The 26225-nt window shown below is 40.2% G+C and overlaps 1 protein-coding gene across 1 annotated transcript; it reads left to right on the top strand.

The window, feature by feature from the left end:
• Nucleotides 1–10386: 10386 nt before the first annotated feature.
• LOC131255712 (tRNA (guanine(9)-N1)-methyltransferase) lies at nucleotides 10387–19010 on the top strand. The gene is made up of 4 exons (XM_058256509.1): nucleotides 10387–11027; nucleotides 15211–15570; nucleotides 18415–18631; nucleotides 18733–19010. The coding sequence occupies exons 1-3, from the start codon at nucleotides 10395–10397 to the stop codon at nucleotides 18604–18606; spliced, it is 1185 nt and encodes a 394-aa protein (XP_058112492.1). The 5' UTR covers nucleotides 10387–10394; the 3' UTR covers nucleotides 18607–18631; nucleotides 18733–19010.
• Nucleotides 19011–26225: the final 7215 nt, after the last annotated feature.

Here is a 26225-nt window from a genome sequence, read left to right as displayed (position 1 = left end):
GGTCGCAAGCAAGGTACTTGACCACAATACTATCTCAATGTACCACAACCCCTATCCCGAATGGATATATCGGCAACATTTATTGCCGCGAAATTATTGACCAAATTTTGCCCTAATTTTAGGTGATCATGGTTAGTTGATTATCAAACGAGTTGGCCGATTCGCTATGCATTGTGGGGAGTTAATGAATGATGACTATCATAAGTTGAAATTATTTGGCCATTCACTAACATCAATGACTTTTACGCAGTATTCTAATATATTACAAAAATGAGTGCACATTTGACAATAAAATAGACGAAAATTTTCATGCACAATTTTTCTCTATGAATATAGAAATAATTATGGCCAATCTGGCCCATTTTTCACAATTACCAAGAGAGACTTGTGAGAACTATATTACTTGGTTTAAAAGGGCAAAAAGTCGATATAAGATTGTTATAACCGAAGTCAAATTTATTTAACTTGTATAAGGCGGATTTGAGTATAAACTTCGTAAGAATTTTATCAGGATAGAGTTCATGGACCTATATGACTTGACTAGGACGGTATCCAGCTATGAGGAACTTCTGCAAAAAGGTACTAGGAAAAAGAATTCGTCAATGGAGACTTATGACCATGACTCAAATTATGAAGTCATGATTGCCGAAGTAGTAGATAATAAACAACTTGTATGCTCGGCACCGGTTAAAGCATAATCGACCGAGTCGATTATATAAAAATCTCAAAAGGTTTAGACTTTTGACATCATAAGAGCTGATGAGATATTTGAAATTTTGTTGGTTAAAAAGTTTATCGAGATTCTCATAGATCATAAGATGCATTCGGCTGACGAATTATAAAATATTGAATATTGTAAATGGCACGGAACTCTGTATCATTTGACTAATAAATGAGTTGTGTTAAGGAACACGATCTAGGATAATATTGACTGTGGCATTTGAAGTTCCTCGAGAGAGGCAATGGGGCTATGTCGATCGACGCAGATTTATTCTTGTCTAACCTTGAAGTCAACATAGTTACAATGAATCTAAGGAAGGCTAATCGGTCATGGCCAAGGTTTGATCTTGGTTCGACTAACCAAGCAATCATACATGACGAACATCGGAAGGGTGACGTTGATCCTCTCATTTGAGCGTCACTCAACCGAACATGATTTGGTAAGACAAGTGAGGGTCACAATTATGTGAGCGATGTGCTAAAAGGACTATCCCGAATAGGGAGATCCTCCCGAATCATGGTTATAGGGTCGTTACATGATTCATAGGCAAGTTAAAACGAACAATCAGTATTGGCCACAACGAACAACCCATGATCACTACTTGTGAAGTGAGGTACCTAACCAAATAATGGTCATGCCTTCAACGACTCGGGAAGGAGTATGGAAGTAGGTTATGCATATGGAATTTCCGACAGCACCAGATGCATTAACTCGAACTAAAAAACACTGATGGCAGAGGTGTCGAGCTGCTATAAGGAGAGGATTAGAAAAAGTCACAGACCCGCCTTGGCCAGAAGTAGTTCAACCGTGACCATTCCGGATAATTCCTATGTCTGAATAACCAATGGTTGTAAACACAGTTGGAACAGTCCTATCTCCCATGTTATGTGACCATGATTCTGAGGTTTCGGCTAACTTGGTTGGTCGGTTAGCTCAAAAGCTAAAGATAATAGTGATAATTTATCAGATTATATCAACGATGAATACTTCCCAAGGGATGAATCGCTAGTGAACGAATTAGTAATAACTGTTGATGTATTACAAGTTGTCTTACTGATGTAGAGCAGGTCGCGGACAGTTTCATGGCCAAGATGGATCAGAAAAGGCCCAGTCGACGATAGAAGTGATCCAAACCATCGGACCTTAGATCGGGCGTATCTCGCAATTCGGAATGAGTTATATGACGTAAAATATATGATTTTGGGGTAGAACGAGCTACTTTAGCCAACCAACCCACTATGTCGGGTTGCGCAGCCCGAAATTGCGAAAAACCCCTTGATCAACGGTCGTTTTCCTGTTTTAATTTCGTTTTTACTATAAATAATAAGTTTTAGTTTGATTATAACTCTTCATTTGTCGAGCTTTAGGAGTTGCGCCCAACGTGAAAAGAGCTTAGAATAATTAGGAGAACGGTTTAGTGAAGCCAAATAGGACACTTACTATTTTTGGCCGAAAACCTTGCGCACTAGTAGACATCACGACCGTCTATAAATAGTAAGTTTACTATTTATAGTAAGTCGCAAATTCTAAGAGTTTGAGTTGTAGTTTGATTCTGATTTCTTTCCCATTACTTGGTACCCCTATTTAAAGGGTTGTGAACTCGTTTTTACTCATTCATTAATCAATTTCGAATTTATTAGAATTTATTTCTATTTTCTGCTTTCTTTCCTCGTGGATTCGAGAAGTCTCTGTGAGGAGTCCAGAGAAGTTTTGTGGATTCGGAATACTTATCCTCTTGAGGAAGACGGTGCTCAACCTCACGTCCTCCCCTGCGTCAGTTTGGTATCAAAGCGAGGTTTCTCCTTAGATTGATGGCTTCTAACGACGGGTCGGGTAACAATCCCATAAGTGGTGCTCCAGGGAATTTAACTTTTACGGCGGCAACTTTCGAAGTAGTTCAACGAGAGAATCAGTAAGCCATGCAAGGGCTGGATCTCTTAGAGGAAAACCTAAGGCAACTCCGTGTTCCTGTTGGCAATCCTCCACCCCCAATTAATCGCCCTGATCGCAGGATAGTACCGGCAGTGCACCTAAAGGTCATACCTGAGGAAGGGGGCTCCAGTGAGGAGGAAATCGACGACATAATCTTCCAACACCTCAGACATTGTGGCGATCGAGTAGATCGAACGGATCGAGAATTCAAGATGAGGGTTGATATTCCTAGCTTCAATGGCCAACTACACATTGAGGATTTCCTCGATTGGCTTTCTGAAGTTGAGCGGTTTTTCGACTATATAGACATGCCTGAAGCAAAGAAGGTCAAGCTTGTGGCCTACAAGTTGAAAGGAGGAGATTCAGCTTGGTGGGAACAACTGCAACTCGCACGAACTAGGCAGACGAAAGCACCAATCTGCACTTAGCAGCGGATGAAGTAGCTACTACGTGCCCGATTCCTCCCTAGTGATTATGATCAACTATTATTTCAACGATACCAAAATTGTTGACAGGGTAGTCGGTCGGTGAGAGAATATGGAGAAGAATTTTATCGCCTGGTGGCACGTAACGATTTGGTCGAGATTGAATCGCAGCAAGTCGCCCGATTCAACGGTGGATTGCGTATGGTTATCCAGGATCGAGTCCAGATGCAGTCCGTCTGAACGATGAATGATGCGATCAAGTTGGCTACTCGGACAGAAGCGCAACTTGAATGTCCTAACACATGGGCCTATCCTACTGCAAGGATTTCTATGGCAGGTCTGCCTCAGAAAACTGCACAGCCTAAGGGGAAAGAGCCCATAGGAGCACGCACTCAACCTCGTACGTTTGAGAACCGAAATCAGGGAAGTGGGCAAGCTAGACCCCAAAGGGGCGTATTGACTGCTGCTGGTTCAAGTAGAATCCCGAAACCCTATGCTCGGCCAAGGCCCGATAACTGTTATCGTTGTGGCTAACCGGGCCACCTATCAAATATTTATCCCCAGCGAAAAGTGGCAAACCTCACCATCAATGATGGTAGTGCTGATAACGCTTACGAAGATCCAGATATTGAAAAACAGGAGCATACCACCGAGGACGAGGCAGATGATTCAGGTTGGGTTCAGCAAGATCACGGCGAGTCATTCCTCGTGAGGCGGCTATTATATGCGCCAAGAAAAGAAGTGCATCCACAGCGACATAACATCTTCCGCACTAAGTGTACGGTGAATCAAAAGGTTTGTGACGTGATCATTGACAGTGGGAGCAGTAAGAACATCGTCTTTAAGGTCATGGTGGAAAAATTACAATTGAAAACGGAGCGTCATCCCTCTCCATATACAATTGGTTGGATCAAGAAGGTCAGTGAAACAAAGGTAACTGAACGGTGCACCATATCATTTTCAATTGGCAAACATTATAAGGATGAAGTAGTATGCGATATGGTTGACATGGAAGTATGTCACATACTACTCGGTCGACCCTGACAATCTAATCGTGACGCCACTCATAAAGGGCGAGATAATATATATATCTTCGTCAAGGACGACCGGAAGACCATATTGGCCCCTATGGATTCAGAGGGACCACCTGAAACTTCTAAAGTGGAGGGCTATTTTCTCTTAACCATACGAGACTTCATGGAAGAATCCAAAGAAACAGGACAGACTTATGCATTAATTGTAAAAGGGGAAGAACTCGAGCCTACTAACATCCTTGAAAGACTAAGGCCCCTGCTACATGAATTCAAAGAAATCTAGCTCGATGACCTTCCCGATGGGTTATCCCCCATGTGGGATATCCAACACCATATCGACTTTGTCCCTGGGTCCAGTTTACCTAATCGTCCCCATTATCGAATGAGTCCGAATAAGTGTGAGATTCTGCAAGGACAAGTAGAGGAGTTCATCCGTAAGGGTCTTATTCGAGAGAGCATGAGTCCATGTGCTGTACCAGCTCTATTAACTCTAAAGAAAGATGGGAGTTGGCGCATGTGTGTCGACAGCCGAGCCATCAACAAAATCACCATAAAATACAGTTTTCTTATACCAAGATTGGACGATATACTGGACATGTTAGAGGGTGCAAAAATATTCTCTAAATTAGACCTAAGGAGCAGCTACCATCAGATTCGAATACGGTCGGGTGATGAGTGGAAAACGGCCTTTAAGACCAAGGAAGGATTATACGAATGGATGGTCATGCCCTTCGGTGTTTTGAATGTGCCTAGTACATTTATGAGATTGATAAACCAAGTTCTAAAACCTTTCATTGGGCGGTTCGTTGTGGTTTACTTCGATGATATTTTGATATACAGTTAAGACGAAACCACCCATGTGAAACATCTCAAGAAGGTCCTTCAAGTGCTCGCTGAAAATAAACTCTACCTCAATTTAAAAAAGTACAGCTTCATGACTGATAGCCTATTGTTTCTGGGTTTTGTCGTAACATCCACGGGCATTCGGGTGGATGAGGAAAAGGTGAAGGCAATCAGAGAATGGCCGATTCCTACAAATATTCACAAAGTGCGAAGTTTTCATGGACTGACGATATTCTATCATCAGTTCGTGAAAAATTTCAGTACCATTATGTCACCAATCACAGATTGCACGAAGAAAGGGCAGTTTCAGTGGACTGACGAAGCCGACAGGAGCTTTGCCGAAATCAAGCGCAAATTATCCACGACCCCAGTTCTTATACTTCCCAACTTCGACAAACTGTTTAAAGTCGAATGTGATACCTCATATGTCGGAATTGGGAGAGTTTTGTCTCAAGAAGGTAGGCCGGTAGCCTTCTACAGCGAAAAACTTAGCGATGCATGCAAGAAGTGGTCTACATATGAGATCGAGTTATACGTGGTGGTCCAGGCACTGCGACACTGGCGACATTATTTGATTCAAAGGGAATACATACTTTACACGAATCATCAAGCTCTCAAATTCATTAATAGTCAAGCTAACATTAACAGTGTGCATGCTAGATGGATCTCGTTTTTGCAGGAATTCACGTTCGTACTAAAACATAAGTCAGGATAACAGAACAAAGTAACTGATGCACTGAGTCACCGTGCAACTTTGTTAGTCACTATGAGTAATGAGGTTGTCGGGTTCAAGCGCCTCAAAGACATATATGCCGATGACGACGACTTTAAGGACGCATGTGTTAGATGCCAAGAAAGTCACCCTGGTGACTTACATATGTAAGACAGGTTCATTTTCAATGAAAATCGACTGTGCATCCCAAACAGTTCGCTAAGGGGACAGATAATCCAAGAGCTACATGGAGGTGGCCTCAGTGGACACCTTGGGCGAGATAAGACGCGAGCTCTTATGAAAGAATGGTATTACTGGCCGCAATTGGTAGTGATGTGGGAAAGACAGTCCAACGTTGTTATATTTGTCAGACCTTTAAGGGGCAATCTCATGATACAGGCCTCTATACTCCGTTACCCGTGCCTGACGGCCCTTGGGAGGATTTATCTATGGAGTGCTTGGTCTCCCATGAACACAACGCGGCATGGATTTAGTGTTCGTGGTAGTAGATTGTTTCTCCAAGATGACGCACTTTATTCCATGCAAGAAGACTCTCGATGCAACATACGTGGCGAATCTATTCTTCAGAGAAATTGTGCGGCTACATGGGGTTCCCAAAACTATTACTTCTGACCATGACATGAAGTTCATAAGCCACTTTTGGCGGACTTTGTGGACTCGATTCGATACATGACTTTAATTCAGCAGCGCCCACCACCCACAGACTGAGGGTCAAACTGAGGTTGTGAATCGCACGATGGAAAACCTCCTTCGATGTATTTCAGGAGAAAAACCGAAGCAGTGGGATTTGGCCTTGTCTCAAGCGGAGTTTGCATTCAACAACATGGTGAACCGCTCGACAGGAAAATCCTCGTTCCAGGTTATTTATGGACGAGTACCTCGCCACACACTAGACTTGGTCTTTCTACCCAAGCTCCTAGGCATGAGCATTGCAGCGGAACATATGGCTGACAAGATCATGAGCATTCATGCGGAGGTACAAACCAAGCTACATGCCTCAAACGAAAAGTACAAGGAGCAAGCGGACAAGCATCAGCGACAAAAAGTGTTCGAAGTGGACGACCAAGTAATGGTCCATCTGCGCAAAGAACGATTTTCGACTAGAACATACAACAAGTTGAAGAATAAAAAGATTAGACCGGTACCAATCATCCAAAAGATCAATGACAACGCTTATGTTGTTGATCTTCCAGATGACATGACAATCTCACGGACTTTCAACGTCGCAGACCTAACCGATTATCATGAACCAGCGCAGGATGAGAACTCAAGGACGAGTTCTTTTGAAGTGGAGGGGACTGATGTAGAGCGGGTCGCAGACAGTTTCATGGCCAAGATGGATTAGAAAAGGCCCGGTCGACGACAGAAGTGATCCGGACCATCGAACCTTAGATTGGGCGTATCTCGCAATCTGAAATGAGTTATCTGACGTAAAATATATGATTTTTGGGTAGAACGAGCTACTTTAGCCAACTAACCCGCTATGCCGGGTTGCGCAGCCCGAACTTGCGAAAAACCCCTTGATCGACGGTCGCTTCTCTGTTTTAATTTCATTTTTACTATAAATAGTAAGTTTTAGTTTGATTATAACTCTTCATCCATCGGGCTTTAGGAGTTGCGCCCAACGTGAAAAGAGCTTAGATAGGAGAACGGTTTGGTGAAGCCAAATAGGACACTTACTATTTTTGGCCGAAAACCTTGCGCACTAGTAGATATCACAACTGTTTATAAATAGTAAGTTTACTATTTATAGTAAGTTGCAAATTCTAAGAGTTTGAGTTGTAGTTTGATTCTGATTTCTTTCCCATTGCTTGGTACCCCTATTTAAAGGGTTGTGAACTCGTTTTTACTCATTCATTAATCAATTTCGAATTTATTAGAATTTATTTCTATTTTCTACTTTCTTTCCTCGTGGATTCGAGAAGTCTCTGTGAAGAGTCCAGAGAAGTTCCGTGGATTCGGAATAGTTATCCTCTTGAGGAAGACAGTGCTCGACCTCACGTCCTCCCCTGCGTCACTTACCAACTAACGTATCGAACGACCTTATGGCCGATGAAAGCGTTAAGCATGTTGAAGACCTTGATATGAAAATGGATTCATAAACACTAAGGGGGGCAATGCCCGCGTAAATAGATTGTGTTTGGGACATTGCTACTCGTTGTGTTCCATTACAATGTGGTATTTACTTTGCCTTTTTAGTTTTTAAGCCAAGCCAGGCTAAGCCAAGTATAATGGCGGGCGATGTGGAAGAATTCAGTCCCCCGGTGATAATACATCATGATTCTTTTCCATATGAGGAGACGACCAAAAATAAACCGGAGTCAGATGAATTATCATATGTAAACACAGTCATAGTGGAATTGGGAGCCACGTCTGAAATGGTAGTCATAGAAAGACCCACTCACAGCATAATGCAACATCTTGAGCCGTTGTACATACCTACTTATCTTGAAGGACGCACAATCACCGAAATCCCGCTCAACAATGGGGTCGTTGTCAACCTCTTACCACTGAGAACGATGTCAAGAGTGGGAAAGACAACGATCGATTTGATACATTCGGAGGTTATTGTCGATAATTTTACTGGCAATGTTATGAACACTCGCAAGGTTCTGCCAGTCGACTTAACTGTTGGGACCAAAATAGTATTGGACCCATTCTTGTATTTGATACTTCATTCAGGTACAACACACTATTGGGCAGAGATTGGATTCATTCATTTGCATGTATCCCCGTCGTTTCTACACTAGGTCATAATCTTTTGGAATCGGAATAAAGTTGAATTAGTCATGACTGATAATAAAACCCTCCTTGGCCACTTCGAATGCAAAATGAAGCATATTACTACAGTGAAGAAATATGGCCAATTCGGTTCATTATGATGAACAAGTTTGGCCAACCAACTGGAATATCTGTTAAAAATAATGCAGATAGTGTTGTGCAAGATATTACAAAAATAATCCATCTGCTTGGTAACTCGCTGTCGGATATTGTTTCTCATTGGTCGATTCCATTGTGTGCCATCGAAGAAGTCTTGTGATTGGTATATCAAAAGATAAGTAGTATCAGGCTAAATTCACAGCCAAAATAACGATTATCAAGAAAGAATTGAGAGAAGCTAACGATGGTTGTTTTACGAACATTGCTGATATAGATGTTTATGTCAAAGAAGAGGACGAGGAGCTTAAAGAAGCCCCTGATAAGCTAGAGGACTCTTGGGCCCAAGTTCAAGATCCTTTGGTGGAGGTCAACTTAGGGATTAAGTAAGACTCAAAGCCTACATTCACCAGTGATGATTCACATCAAAGATGGATAACCCCATATTAATGAGCGCCCCACATAATAGATGGTCCACATCAAAGGCTGGCTTATAATGATAAATACTCACATCCAATGCAGGATGGTATGATGGACAATCCACTTCAAAGGTGGGGCCCACACAATGGACGATCCACATTAAAGACGGGTTCCAAATGATGGGTAATGGATATTGAAGCTAGGCTCCACATGGTGGATAACCCATATAAAGGTCGCTCACACGACGGATAATTTACATCAAAGTAAGCCCCTAATAATGAATGACCTACATCAAACGCAAGCCCGGCATGTTGGGCAACCCACATTGAAGGTGAGGCTCACATGATAGACAAATCATAACGAACGTGGGCTCCACATGATGGATGATTCACATCAAGGTAAGGCCCACATGATGGATGGTTCACATTAAGGTGGGCCCCATATGATGGACGGTCCACATCAAAGGTTGACCCTAATGATAAGTGGCCCATATCCAATGTGGGCCCTACATGATGGACAACCCGCACCATAAGTGGGCTCACATGATGGATGGTCCACATTAAAGGTGAGGCCCCCATGATGGGCTGTGGATATTGAAGGCGGACCCCATAGATGGACAATAATATTGATGGTGGGCCCCACATGATGGATGACCAACATCAAAGGTGGGCCCCATGTGATGGATGACCAACATCAAAAGTGGGCCCTACATAATGAAAGATGCACATTAAAAGTCAGCTCCTGAGGATGAATGACCCACATCTAAGGTGGGTCCCACATGATGGATGGCCTACATCAAAGGTAGGCCCCACACAATGAATGTTCCACATAGAAGGATGGCCCCACATGATGGAGGTGGATGTGAAGGAGACCAAACAAACTTAATGGATAATTACTCATGATGTTTAAAACTAAACATACTTCTCTATATATTTACTGATATGTTACTCATGGTGTCTAAAACTAAACATACATCTCATATCTTTATTGATATGATGTTGACCAATCTAGTTACGTGGCAAATAAGTAGAAACCAAGGTAAGCTAAGCTGTATAAGCCACTTATTTCAAGTAACTTAGGATCCAAACGTGCCTCATTTGTGAGCTGGTCTTACTCAACAAGGCACGCATCCATATATGGTTTAACAGCATCCGATTTGTGAGGGACATGTTGTAATGGTCAAAGCCATTTATGTGATTGAGACTGATTGCGATTGTAAGAGATATTCAATTTTGTTTTTTTTAGATACAGCAGTTTGAAGCCTTTGATCCTTTCAACCTTTTCCTTACACATTGCCTGCGGGTCCAGGCCAGGCTGAGGGGTCTCAGACCAGGCCCGGCACATTGCGACCCCGTCCTATAACAAGCGCGTTCCAAAATGTACACATTGCCTATTCTGAAATCCCGGCCATGATCGTACCCCATCGAAGCGGGGCCCCTCAAAACCAACGGCATGGATCACTGGAAGACGGACCCCACTTGTACAAAAACGGACGCGTAAGCACACTCCTCCAGTTCGGTTGCATCACGAACTTAAAATTTCCGAGCTTAGAAAACTCCCCTCGATTGGCAGCAGCGCCAGCGGCGGACGGGAGCTCTAAGAAGTCAAAAACCCTAGCAAAATCGCAAATGACCCAGACCGCTGAAAATGACCAAATTGCCCCTACAAACGACAGCAACGATCCCGGCCCTCATCCTCCTCAGCTCTCAAAGAACGCTCAAAAGAAACTCCTGAAGCTGCAGAGATGGGAAGCGAAGAAGGCGGAGAAGAAGGCATTGGAGAAGGAGAAGAAGCAGAAGGAGGCGGAGAGGAAGCGGTCGGAATGGGAGGAAAAGCTGGCGAGCGTGTCGGAGGAGGAGAAGACAAAGCTGATAGAGTCGAGGAGGGAGATGAGGAAGGAGCGGATGGAGAAGAGGTCGGAAGAGAAGGAGAAGAAGATGGAGAGGTTGAGGTGGGCCAAGGAGGCGGGGCAGAAGATCGTCGTTGATCTCGAATTCGCTGATTTGATGAGTAGTAACGAGATTCACAGCCTCGTCCAGCAGGTGCTTCTTCTTCTTATTTCGGATACTCTGGCTGCATATGATGCTTGATACGCGTACACTTATAAATGTAACATATTGGATATATAAACTCAAATTAAACTGACTAAATTGTGTAATTCACTGTCCCCGTATTGCCTCCTGAAAATTAGATTGATCGAACAATCCTAACCTTTGATTCTTGGACACTGGTTTCTTGAAATATTTTTCATTTTTAATCGTCCAACGAATGGCCATAGATCTAATAGTTAGATGTACAAGGGGTTGGTTGGATGACTGTAACTTTTTAAGTTGAAAAGGCGTGTGAGTTTCAGGTATAACTTGTTAAGACGTCATCCTATTTGGCTATAAGGTGTAAAGTACTTATTCCTGTGTTTGGGTAACCTGTAAAATGTTTGTAGGGTACAAAGTGTGTATTCACATTTCACACCAAACAGAGCTTGGAGGGATAAATTGCTTCAAAATCTTCAATCACATAAAAAAGGGTTGACATAGGATCTGCCATTGGGTTGCGTCCATTTAGATAAATCCTTTGAGCTGTTTTTTAGGCTAAACCAATCAACAAATGGGCTACAAAAGTGGGCCCACTGATTCAAATGATCTGCTCCATGTCATGTTGCCTTCCTTATCAGTCAATCGGGCTGATATTTTTTGCGCCCCATCCGGGAGATGCACACTATGGCTTGGATTCCTATGCGCATAGTAGCGGGCCCCACAAACTTTAGAAGATTGTAAAGGTGGGTGTCCCATCCAGTTGTTCCCTGTTGGGTGGATGTGATTAATTTATTAGCTTGATTTTTTGGGGCCCCAGGAGCACATCGCAAGACACATGATACACAGATTGGATTTATTGTGCACATCATCTGGGCCCCAAAATCCAGGTGCATGTCTATCCACCATTACACCAGTGTTTTAAATATCGATGATATCGTCCGATATATCCCACAATATATCTATTATCCCACCTGTGCGATACAAAACGCACAAGTAGTGCGATATATCCCACATGTTCAATCCATTGAGCATTTTCGATTTTTAATCCTTTTTTTTTTTCTTGTAAATCATGTTAAATCGGTGTCAAATTGTTACAAATCCATAAATTTTCATGTTTTGCATGAAAAATCATGTATTGGGAGCTTCGATTTTAAGATTTAGAGGAGATGGGCCAAGTTGCGGAAAATTGAAAAAAAAATAAATCAAAACTTTCCAATTTCTTACAAATTGGTTGCAATCTTTGTGTCCAAACATAAAATCAAACATATATATAACCTGAGCTAGTGATTCTTCTTTTGCTTTTGAAAGTATTACTTGTGTTTACACATGTCTTCGTACATTTATAAATTATATGAATAGACTTTGAATATACTTGCATTAATTCAGTTAGACAACGCATATATTAGGACCTCATACAAAGAAAACTTGTTATGTGCACTTGTTTTTTGTAATGTTTGATTTATAAGTGTAATAGTGTATTGATGTCTTTTTTAACAATCATTAAAGTTTCATTAAAACATTCGACCAATTTCCCAATGTTTCCCCATGTTTCCAACAATAGCCATACATTACGTGATACAACCGATATATCCCATGCGATAACCAATATGTATCCGTATCCCAAGAATGCGATATGTAACACGATACCGATATTTCGAACACTGCATCACACTATGCTTGAGAGTCAAATTAACCCCCTTTCTTCTTTGTTTTCTCTCTCTTTGAAAATGAGAAGGGCCATAGTCATTGAGAGAAATTAAGCCCTTTTCTTCTTCGTTTTCTCTCTCTGAAATTGAGAAGGGCTGCAGTCATGTAGAGATCATTGGGATGTATCTAACTTATTGGCAAATGAAATCACTACTTTTCCTTAGGGTTTCAATTGGGGTGAAAAGCCATAAATGACTTACAACTTGTAACTCACAGGCGAAAATTCTGTCCAAACACCACTTATAACTGAGTTACTAATAACTTACAGGCATCCAAACAACCCCTAAGTTTTATTAGTTGTAACGGGTTTACAGGCAAGTCATAGGTGCCATTTGGATAGGAAATTTCACTTCTAAGTGAGTTAAAAGTTGCAAGTCACTTACAGCTTTTGATCCCTATTGAAATACTGAGAAAAAAGAAGAAGTGATTTCACTTACGTTTAAGTTGAGTACATCCCAACAGTCAAAATTTAAAATTCTCAGCAACAAAGAGGCTCCACCCCACCCCCCCCCCCCCCCCCCTTTTTCTCTGTCTCCGTCCCTTCTAGCGACTACAGCACTCTATGGGGTACTCCTTCCAGTCACATGTCAGTTTATCCTCAATTGGTTTGGTGATATTCATGACTGCCCAGTATCAGGGGACCTTTGCCTTCCTTAGGGGTTGACCATTTGGCTATTGGAATTGGATTGGAGCCCTGCTAACAGGATCTGGCTATGTGACACATAGCACATGTGTGCAATATCGTGGCCATTTATTGGAAGGGGCAAATGAACATTCCGTAGTTAGAATGTCTCTGTTTGTATGGAGAGTTTCTAATGAAGCTGCAGCTATTGCTCTTAGCGAAGGTCGTCTCCCCCCCCCCCCCCCCCACCCCCCGAAAAAAATTTAGCCTCTATGCTAAGAGCTTGTTTTGGTATTACCTAAAAATGCGGACAGGCCAGCGACTCCCCTGCCAGAAAGAGAATGTCACTATAATGGGACCAACCAAACATATTGCATTCTCATTTCGGAGCCAATACCAACCAAACATATTGCATTCTCATTTTGGAGCCAATCTTCTGGATATAAATATTTAGCACATCGCGCTGTTTGTATTTTGTAGGTGGCACCAAACTGCTCAACCTCTATAAAATGAGGATTAGTCCGGTTTCATTCCATTTTAATTTCCATTATGTGGTACATCCAAACAGGTCTTGAGCATTTTGTTTATCCACGTAAATGGTTACACTAGAGTTATAGTCGACTAAGATTTGAGAAGCGTGAGTTATTGTATTGCAAATGCATTCCATCTTCCCTGATTTACCATGTTCTTCTTGAAGAAAGTTTGTTTCTTTTCAAAAAATACAAAAGTAAATAAAAAATTCCCTCATAGGCATTTTGCATGAGATTTTCTTCAGCCAAATGAATTCATCATTATCATTGTCATCATCATCTAAGCCTTATCCCAACTACTTGGGGTCAGCTACATGAATCCTGGTTCTGCCATTCTACTCTATCGAGGACCATATCATCAATTATTTGGCCAAATGAATTATCTTTGAATATTGACAAGATATCCTAATTCATCTGGTCTTTGAACACGCTTTACAAATGACTAACATAATCTTGAATTCCACTTATCCTCATCATCTCAGCCTTTCTCCTAACATATTCTTGAATTCCACTTATTAGGCATAAAATTAGACCATTGACAACTGACATACCTGCTTCTCACGTTATTATTATTATTATTATTGTATTTTCCATGCACTTCTATAATCCCTTATCTCACTGTATACAATTACAAATTCAGACCAACAATGTTTGATCTTTGTTTTTCGAATCTCAACTAATTGCAATTTGGTAGAATTGATTTTGGCTTCCATCTGATGGACACAGTCCTTACTACCTTTTTATTACTTGAATAGTCTCCAAAAAGGAAAAAAGAAAAAAGAAAAAAAGATTGCTAATTGTTGCGGCCATTCACCTAGCACTGCACTGTACTGCAGTTGATAAATTTCTGCCCAGGCTGCTGCTCTTTTTTCAGAATATCAGTGCTCTTAGATGAATCAGGTCCTAAAATAGCTTTATTTTTCACAAAGAGATGTATTGAAGGGGACCTTTTAGTACCACTCCTATTGCCTTTTCTTGCACTCAGTACCACTTGTTACTGTGGTTTGTTTTCTTATAGGGCCTCTTTGGATGGGACACTTTGATTGAATTGTGTAGGATAGCCCTTATCCAATTTGATTTGGGCTGGAGAAAAAATGGGAGGAATTTGAAAAAGAAAAAAAAAAAAAAGAAGAGAACAGAAGAAGAAGAAGATGCATTTGAGAAATTACCTCTTTTGCATGGTTCTTTTTGGGAAACCAAACACCTTATCTTTCCTATTCAAATCTTACTGGATAAATATCTTGAAAAAGTTGGCATTCATCCTCCACTCAGAACAGGCTGTTAAGTTTGTGATGTGGAAAACGTGTTGTTCATTGACTAATGGAAATTGCAGATTATGTATTGTTATGCAGTGAATGGAAGATGTACTTCACCGAGCCATCTCTGGTTGACAGGATGCAGGGGAGAGATCGAGACCCAACTACAAAGGCTCCCAGGATTTGATAAATGGATTATTGAGAAAGAGAGTCAGTCGTATATTGAAGTCTTGAAAGATCAAAAAGAAAATCTTGTGTATCTTACTGCAGATGCAGAAACTGTACTGGATGTACTTGATCCAAAGAAAATATATGTTGTTGGTGGCTTGGTGGACCGGAACCGATGGAAGGGGATAACCTTGAAGAAAGCAAAAGAGCAGGGGATCCAATCTGCGAAGCTGCCAATTGCAAACTACTTAAAGATGTCAAGTTCACAGGTATATTAAGTTTTTTTAAACCAATGGCAGTCATATCGTCTTTGAAGTTTAAGAGTCTTTAGGCTGCCTAACCAGTTGCTAATGCTAACTGGTAGTTGAACATACTTTTATATCAGAGCCAGCAACAAATATTTGTCAAGCCTGGTACCTGATGATTGACCAAAAGAATGACATTTCTTCACTTGATCCAGAAACACTAAGGTGGGACCCCCTTTTGGTGATCTGAACAGCCCAGGTGCTCTCCTATCAGATGATCGTAGCCATCTGTTGGTGTCTTGAAAATGGATTAGTTATGACCAAAGTCCACATGCGATGGTTAGGTTAATCCAATGGGGAAAGATTTTGTGGTATTGCTGATCCATGATGGGGCCACGATGTGAATGACTTGGATCACCAAAACGTGGCCTCATTTCCAGTGTGAGATCTGAGCTTTCCATCTGGTTGAAAATTATGCTTAGATCTTCTGCCCAGAAAATGAGATCATTTCACTCAGGTGCACCACAATGCGCAAACTAAACCGACAACTGAACAATTCTCTCTGGCCATTTATTTGTTTTGTATGTTGTGGCCTGCCTGAGGAATGAAATGGCCTGGTCTTTAGTCCATAAGATCTAAACAGTGTAGCCTACCTTCTGGAAAGCTCAGATCTTGCACGCGCACACACACACACACACACACACACTCCTTATTGGCATGTCTGTCTCGGTACGTGGATCTGGAACTAACAAAACTTTGATATCCATAGCAAGTACTGAAAAGCAAAAGCATACTATTCGATATGTGAGTGTGACTATTCAAAGCATCTCTGCTACAGATAATACAAGTAGCTAGGGGCAGGGTTGTTGATTGGCTTGGCCTGGTCCTGGGCCAAGCAAACTTATTTTTTTGAATAGGCTTGCCTGCAGGGCCTGGTCCGTGTAGTTCAAAACCTGGGCTGAATATGACCAAAGGCCTGGTCTATTGACAGCCCTAACCGGGGCTAAATTTTATACACAATTGGTTTCTCTCTCAAAAAAGAAACTTTGCCTTATGAATGGCCATTGGAAGTGTTTTAAATCTAATTCAAAGGGCATTTTGCCAATTTACAAGGTATTGCCGTATGTTAGATGAATTCAGTTCTCTCTCCACAAAAAGAGAGCTAGACTCCAATAATTCACCATTGTTTTGAAATTGTTGGTGACTTATCTCCTCACACTTGGGACTCATGTACGGCTATCTGCGCCACCAAAACTGTGGGTCACATTGTTGGAGTGTATCTCTAAAATCACATCAATCAAGCAATATTAACCATCCAATTGATGGTGATCAAATGGATTGTTAGGAGTACAACAGGAAGTGGTCCAAATTCCAAGAGCACAATCAGATGGCAAACATCATATCCTCAGTGCAATTTTCAGGTTGTGCTCCATCCAAAGTTGGTCAGCAATTTATGTGGTTTGGATTGCCATACAAGTATGCCATGTGTACAATGGAAGAGTCACCAAGGTATTTCATAACGGTAATGGTGGCCATAACGGCCACCCCTGATACTGTTGCAATACGGGGCCGTGATGGCCTATACGGTTCTTAACTATTTTGGCCCCATAATGGACCCTTAGGGGTCATTTTTTTTTTTCCGTAACGGCCATTACAACCCCATAATGTGTAACGGTTACCACCAGTGTGGTTACATAATGGCTGTTATGTGACCTTTTTGGAATACCTCGAGAGTCGCTGTCATTTTTAGATGGTGGTGAACAATTGAAAGAGAGAGCTCATCAAAAGAAACTCTTTTTTTTTCTTTTTCCTTTTCGTTTTCTTTTTACAACTGCTTCACCTCTCTCCACGTCTGATGACAAATGGTTTCTGCATGTTGAAGTAACAAAGTCCAAATCATTGTTAGCCAAACTTGAATTTAAACTTTGTATTGTTGAAAAACTCGTATAATTTTTTAAACATTCAATACTCCACATCTTTCAGAAGATAGGCAAAAAAAAAAAACAAATTTTTAAATAGCAAACCTAATTATGCACATTTCTTTTAAAACAATGTGATTGATTAAAAAAAATAAAATCTTTTGGGGGCAATTTAGAAAACAGAGATTGGTGGTTGCAATCCATTGGCAGAAGTGGGTAGAAGAGAAAATTTTCAGCAGAGAAGGATGATTTATACAGGGATTGCTTGAAAATGAAGGGTTTGAGAGGGGCAAAGAATAATTTTAACCCACCATTTCATTACACATGTACATTATTACTCATGCATATAGACTTCTATCCATTTTAGTGGAAGTTGTGTATCTTGTTCATATACAATATATCCACACCTATTTGCACATATAGCTGTTACTCTCGCTCGCTCTTCTTTGTCGAAACTATATTAAAACCGAACTTTTCATTCTCCAGTTTTTTTTTGGTGTTTCCGCTCTTTCTTTGACGAATTTTCACCCTTTTTTAATGATCGAAGCTGAAATAAATGCTAAAATTTCCTCTACCTTTTTTGGTTTAATGGCATTTTGCTAACCATGGTCCAGTAGCCACTGATGCCCCATGTTAGCAGGGACAAGAATTTGGTTGCAGAGAGGGTTTGTGTGGGCCCTCTTCTCCTCACGGGTTGTGGATCCGTGCTCTGGACTTCCTGGCTGACCTGCTCGATGTTGATATTTTTTGGGTGATTGTGGTTATGTTACTCTCTGGCTGCTATGTGAACTCTTTGCCTTGGGGCCCTCTTTTTTGGTGTTTATATTTTTTGGGTTTGGATAGACCAAAAAAGAAAAAAAAAACCCACCCATGTCTGTAAGCTGGATGCATCCATTGCTTGATGTCCTCTATTTTCTGTAATATCTCTTGCCATATTCTGGTGACGCAGGTTCTTACTGTGAACCAAGTGATTGAGATTCTGCTCAAATTCGTGGAAACAAGGGACTGGAAGACCTCATTCTTTCAAGTGATTCCTCAAAGAAAAAGAGGTGGATGTGAAGAAGCTGGAGAAGATAATGAAGAAGAAGATGGTGAGAAGAAAAGGAAATGTATTGAAGAGGAACCTTCAGATGACGGATAGCAATTTTACTAATTGGAGCCGTTGCGTGAGTTCTATGATCAAATATATTTTTTCCAGTAGCAACTGTATATTTTCTTTTTCTCTTTTCCTTTGTATTTGCTTTTGTTATTGCCCGTTTCTATGCAGGAAAGAAAAACTATGTACTGGAAATGGTGAGATACTGCAATGATACGGTTGGTTTGAGGAGTTCTATGGTTGATGCATTACCGTTTTTGGGTTGAACGTATCCATGAAAAGAAAATGACCGGTGATCATAGATGCACATGCATACGTGGTGTGTATGGTTATCTTGTAACTACTAATTTTTGCAAACTAACATCCAAGTTCTCCATCAAAGGTGTTTCCCACAAGACAATTAAAATAAAAAAGAAAAAAGAAAAAAGAAAAGCTTTTTATTGCGGCTATATGAGCAAGGGTTAAAGTATAGTTAGCAAAATGCCTTGCCACAAAAATGCGGTAGTCTGATTTGGCTTGTACCATTAAAATGATTGCGAAAAATTCGGTGAAAGAAACGAAACTACCAAAAAGTTGGAGAATGAAAAGTCTGGATTCAATATGGTTTCAACTCAAAAGAAATGGAGGGAGAAAACAGGTATATATGCACCCACATATCTGGATGTATTGTATATAAATTAGATTAAAATACAAAACTTCAGAAAAAATGAATAGATGTGCACATGGCTGCATGCATGAGTGATAATGTACATGGTTAAGCAATTTTTGGCTAATATCATTCTTTGCATCTCTCAAATCCTCTATTGTCAAGTAATCCTTGTATTAAATATCGTCTCCACTAAAAATATTCAACTTTCTCAATTCTATTCGTGTTTAACAATCACCAATATTTGTTTTTAGAGCTGCCTTCATTTTTTTAAATAAATTGTTTTTTTTTTTGTTTTCAAACAATAATGTTTAATTTGGTTTGCCTTGAAAAAAGAAAAGAAAAGAAAAGCCAGTTATGAGTTTTGTAAACCACAGGTTCAAGTGAGTCCTGTCATGATATCACGTTCCTTGTGACTTGGATTTTCATGTCATCCCTGAAAAACTGCAACATCAATCATAATTAGAAAATGTAGAGAGTGCATACACACAGATGGTTATTTTGTAAATGGTCTCTATAATTCTAGAACTCAGTAACTCGGCTCAAGATCTTGCAAGCTCATCGGCAGACTGAGAGGTGTTGGTAGAGCGGTGCTTCTCTTGATTCGGGGATTGTATAATGTAGACTCCTCATTGCTGGCGTTTCTTGTCTGAGGAAGAGGTGGGGAAATTGACATCACTATAAATTTTGCTATCCATCTCTTAGTGAAAAGGATAAGATGTGCTGGCATATAGATAAGTCTGGATGATTCTCGGTCCAATCCTTTTATTGCTTGCTCTTAGGCCACGATCCTAGTGAGTGCATGAATGGTGTGGTTGCTACCAAGTTTATTTGGTATTATGGAGCTTCTTCAAGAGTAGCGGCGTTTGTGTGGTTGGTTGGTCAGTCGGGACAAAGTTTTGACAATTGATAACTTTCAGAAGTGGGGAATGACTATTCCAAATGTTTGTTAAATGTGGAATCAATTAATCACCTCTTTTTGCACTGCCCAACAACATCCTTTTTTTGGAATAGTATCCTATCCTTGTTCCAAGTTTCTTGACCTATCTAGATTTTATTGATCTATTCTGTTTTTGTTTTGGTATGTGGTGATTGTAAAAAAGGAGTTGTAAATCTCACAGCGTTTATGCTTATTGGCGGGGCTTATTTGGGAAGAAAGAAGTGGAAGGTGCTTTAGAAATTTGAGCCACTTGTTAGGTTGGGTTGTGTTGAAAGTAGAAGCCTAGTTATTGAATAGGCTTCGGGTTTTGGGGAGGAATGATGAATTAATTATTCTTTTTTCTGTAAATAGTCAGGATACTTCTTGCCTTCTCTTTGTATGGTCCTTTGTTTTTTGGCACATGTTTATAATATACTTTTGTTACCTTTAAAAAAAGTAGAAATAGTTTTTTCTTTTAATAAAAAAAAATTGACTAACGTGATTTTCTCATGCATAGCATGTCTTTGTTGTAACCGCATCTCTTATCTTTTTTATGTCAAATATGCATTAATATCGAACAAATGGATAGCAAAAAAGCGTTGGAATCTAGTAAAATTTATTAGAAATATATGAGAATGTACTAAAACAAGTATGTTTGACAAACAAAAGAGTTTGAATTCTTACGTCTCTCTTTGTTCTTCTTTGTTTCTTATTTTTCTCTTCTTTGGATTTTGGGTTTTGATTTGCCTCTTTCCACTTATGCTTTTGCTTTGCTTGCATCAAATATGCCAGGGGTGTTTTTCTGCTACGCGTTTAGTCAAGCTAATTCTCTATCAATTCCGAAGGTGTGGCCCACATGATGAGCATACTACATACCAGCTTGCTTTTTGTGCCCAAGGTAGTTTTCATAGTAGGGTCTACCTTTACATGGTACTGGCGTCCTACACGAGTAGCACATTGGCGCAAAAGATGGTACAACACCCCTAGTTGTGATGCCATTTCCCGTACGTATGAACCCTTGAAGGCAAAAATAAATAGAATTTTTTCTTGGAATTCTTCAACGGATAAAGCTTATCAAACCAATTTGTGAGCTAACAAAAGCCACTCTATAAGATGGGGAAGAATCAGCAAGGAAGGTTCCACTTGAAAATTGATTGTTAGCGGTTTGTTTTCAGTCACGTGTAATGTGTGCGGCCATGCTAGAATCGATATATCACCTCAATCCAAACCGATCAATTTCAACCCCAAGCGCCGAAATATGTAGATATGTCCAGTATGAATGTATATGACTAGAATTTGAGAATATTGGTCGCTTACTCAGCCACTTGCAGAATTTTAAAATGATCACGCGATAATAGGAGGGTGGGGTTATTCTTCCGAAGATGAGTTGCGCTTTACCTTCTACAATAAATGACTTTCGGTATACCAATGCAAATCAAATAAAAGAAAAAGCTCATAATTGTCCGTTATGAGCGACTGCAAGAATGCGTTTCTTAAAAGAACTGTGTGATATTAGGTAAATGACAAATCTAACGTATGAGTGTAGATTTGGTTTATAATTAAAAATTATAGCTAAGAATTACTGTCACTTGATTATTGCTACTCCTAAGATAATCAAGATAAAAGATAGATCGATTTGATTTGATTGTTGGATTGTATTAAGTCGTGTTTTTTTTTTTTTCATGGATATCTTTTGCTATTTATATAGTTATGCTACGTAACTTATTCTTTCATATGTTTCTTTCATTACTCCAACAATTATAATAATCAAAGAGCCTCTATTTAGATTCTTCTCTTGTTATGTTTTTCCTTTTGTGGCTATTCCTCTTATGTCGGCTAAGTTCTGTATTTCTCAACCGCCTTCCGTATCTTGGATTGCTTGACCATGTTTCTCTCTCCTTTCGATTGCGTGCCACATTTAGATTCTCGGTTGTGTTCCTCTCCTTGCTCGATCGCATGCCACACATGGATTCCAGATATCTCGATCGCTTCACCGTGCTTCCTGCAATGACACGTTTTCATTCTTGATTTCTAGAAATGGACAAAAATAAGGTATAACATTGCCCTCCACATTGCTTCCCATTTGGGTAAAAGGTGAAAGTGACATTGATGCGTTGTCCAATGTAATTAATGCTATCGTCGTCTTTCCACATATCAATTCCCCATTGATTTGGCTTGACCGATACAAAAACATCAAATGTGGCCATCTTGGTCGAAAAACAATAAATTCGGTAGTCTTGGTCGAACTTGACCATCTAGATCGAAAAACGGTAAAGTCAGCCGCGACAATGAAGACTGTTGGTCAATATCCATTCTGATTAGAACCTATGGTTGACCAAGGTAGCAGTACAACCGAGAAATTGGCCTGCTACTTCCTGGGCTATTTGAATACTTTGGTTATGATTCAAATGATTAGATTCGACCATTGGAAGTGGCTTAGGGTCTACCTTGTTTTGTTTTCATAATATGGTGGATTCTCAGGGAAGGATTGCCCTTAAGTATATCATGGTTTCTTTCTTCAGGAACGACGCTCCTGACCTCTCATTTAGGTCGCCGAAACTCAACAAGTATCACAACGTTCCATATTTCTTGGATTGGGGCTAGATGAATATTCCGTTGTGGAAGAGGTAACTGCGACGCTGGCGGTATTAGTGCCAGATTTCCGATAGAATTAATATCAACAATTGACTTAGGCACGTTTTGGTGCGACGCGGTAGGTGTTCTTTTAGAACACAACCGATTCGAGTTTCCGGCCTGGATGGCCATTCATCAGTTGAAGGTTTCAGCCTGAATTTGTGATTGCTCGGCCTGAGTTTGTAACTACTCTGCCATATGCTAATTCGCCATTTGCCTATCACGTAGCTTAGCCATCATTATCTGTAGAAGATCTATCAAGTATCTCGCTTTCTCCTGACTTTCATATTGACTCATGTTATTAGTCCCCATCGGGCGTGCCAAAATTGTTGGCGCTCGGTTTATTTCCTGTCATGTGTAATGTGTGCAAGCGTGCTAGAATCAATATAATGGCTCGATCTAAACCGATCAACTTCAACCCCAAATGCCGAAATAAGCATATACGTACAATATGAACGTATATGACTAGAATAAAAGAAGATCAATCGCTTACTCAGCCACTTACAGAATTTTGCAATGATCAGGCAATAGTCAAATGGTTGGGTTTTTCTTCCAAAGATGGGTTACGCTTTGCCTTCCACAAGAAAGGACTTTCAATATACCAATGCAAATCAAACAAAAGGAAAAACTCACAATCAACTACTAGAAGTTGTTGCAAGAATGCGTTTCTTGAAAAAACTGCGTGATATTAGATAAAGGATAAGCCCAGCGTACTAGTGTAGATTTGGATTACAACTAAACACTATAGCTAAGAATTACCGCTACTTGATTATTGCTGCTCCTAGAATAACTGAGATAAAAGATAAATTTAATTTAATTGTTGGATGTTATTGGGTTTGTGCTGTTGTTGTTGTTGTTTTTTTGTTTTTTTTTTTTTGCTCCATAGATTACGCCTGCTATTTATAGAGTTTTGCTATGCAACTTATTCTTGCAGATGCTTCTTTCATTACTCCAGCAATTATAGTAGTCAAAGAGCCTCTCTCTAATTCTTTTCTTATTACGTCTTTTCTTTTTTTAAATTGTTTTTCTTCTATCGGCCAAGTTCTGTGTTTCTTGTTCGCCTTTTCCTTTTGTATCTTGAACTACTCAACTGCATTTCTCTCTCCTCTCAACCGCGTGCTGCATCTGAATTCTTGGCCATGTTCTTCTCCCTGCTCGACCGTGTATTGCACTTGGATTTTGAATATCTCAGCCACTTAACAGAAAGTCCTACAATGACAAGTTTATGTTCTTGATTTCTAGGAATGTTCAGAAATATGGTATAACGTTGATAACATTGTCTCATTTCTTTTTTGAAAGACAAAATTTCTCAACTCTCTTACAAGAGAATGGCCCAAATTCCTTCTCTACGAAATCCCAAACAAATATTTGGATAGCAACAACTTCAACTCAATTTTGTCGGACAAATGCAACAGATCCATCGATGCCCACTATGGCGATTGACGCACTGATGAGCCTAATTTGTCAGTGAAGGTCATGCTCACGCGACAATGCACCTTTTTAAGTGCCAACTACAAATGAATTTCTCTCATTTAGCTCACTGTAATTATTATTAGAGATGTTTTTGGAATTTAAAATAATCCTGACAACCAACAATAAACTATGATCTCTAATACCTAAGCTAAACCATGAACTATATCGGCTTTTGAAACATTTCCTGCTCACATATAATTATTTATGCGGAAGGTATTTTAATAGAAAAGTGAATGTAAATTAGTAGAAAATAAGTTATGACCGTTGACTTTGATAATTACCGATGTTGACAGGGAAAGAGAGTTTGATCGTGCCAGACCATGATGTATGTGCTTCATCCATGCTGTCCATTCATTTTGTCAGATTATTTCTGGGAATGAACCATAAACTGGGGTAGTTCTTAAACTTTTGTAGCGCCTAAGAAGTTTTCAATGATAGGAGTTCAATTCCCGCTGTTTTCTGTGGTGTGACCCACTTGAGCTTTGGATCGTCCTAAAATGAATTGAACCAATGAATGGACGGTGTGGATGAAACACATACACCATGGTGGGCCCACAAAGGTTACTACACAATCAACTCTTTTTTCAAGAATGGTTCCTGTCAACACAAGTTAACCAAACAAATCGCTGAATGAAGGCATTTGTATTATTTTTGTTCATCCATGCAAGTAACCTGCTCCCTATCTTCTCCTCTACATGGTTTAGCCTACATCAATCATGTATATTAGGGAGCACACGTAACAAAGGCTTTGTGACCCTAACACCAGGCAGATAGCTGGCGTCAAAGCTGTATGGCCCCACCATGATGTATGTATTTTATCCATGCTATCCATCCATTTTTCTAGTTCATTTCAAAGCAAGAGCCCAATAAAAAAAGGCAGATTTAAGTCTCGAGTGGACCACATCATAAGAAAATAGTAATGTTTATTTGCCATCCAACCTATTGACAAGGTCACACAAACAAATGAAGGGAAACCACAAATATCAGCTTGATCCAAAACTTTTGTAGCTTCTAAGAAGTTTTCAACAGCAAGCATTCAACTTCCAACTGTTTCCTCTAAGAAGTTTTCAACAGTAAGCATTCAACTTCCACTGTTTCCTATGGTATGGTCCGCCTGATATTTGGATCCACTTCATTTTTTGGCCCACTTCTAAAATAAGCTGGCAAAATAGATAGATGGCATGGATAAAATAAATACATCATGGTGGGGCCTATAGAGCTTTCAGTGGTCCATGCTCTACCCATACAAGTAAGGTTATCAAAGGATTAATGATTGAGCTGAGCCGTAATTAGCTCTACGTGGCCCATTCAAACTTAGGCATGACCTGGTATTCTCTAAAAATTAGGACGGCGTTGGCCTGTCACAAATTTAAGCAGGCCTAGAGACTATCTTAGTAGGACATTTAATAGAAAATGTTGTTAAATTCAGACAATGGCCCACCTTATTATTTTTTTGGGGCAATGGGCCAAAGCTCTCCTTACATGCCTAAAAAAGCAAACCAAAGCTGGTCCATTGTAGTCTGGGCCGCTGGACCCATGGTTAAAAGACTCAGTAACTCAGATCAGCTCATTAGGTCCTAAATTGAGTCGTGGCTCAGATAAACAGATACGTTACGTGGTCCTCCAACATATCTGGTCAGACGGTCCGGTTCGTGTGACCTTATAAACAGGTTGGATGGCAAATAAACATCATGGTGGGCCCAAGAAAATTTGAACGGTGAGCATCATTATCATTGCTCCTTCCTGTGGTATGATCCACTTCTGCCTTGTAACTACATTAATTTTGGTCTTATTAACTAAAATGATCTTAAAAAATGAATGAACAATTTGGATAAAACACATACATCACCGTGGCCACGCCATGATGCATGTGTTTCATCCATGCCGTCCATCTATTTTTCTAGATCATTTTATGGTATTAGACCAAAAATGAGGTATATCCCAATCTCAAGTGGACCACATTACAGGAAAAAAAATGTTAAATGAACGTAG

The sequence above is a fragment of the Magnolia sinica genome, chromosome 9 (genome assembly GCF_029962835.1).
Source record: "Magnolia sinica isolate HGM2019 chromosome 9, MsV1, whole genome shotgun sequence".
Classification (NCBI taxonomy): Eukaryota; Viridiplantae; Streptophyta; class Magnoliopsida; order Magnoliales; family Magnoliaceae; genus Magnolia; species Magnolia sinica.
This window is presented reverse-complemented; position numbering and strand designations above follow the sequence as displayed.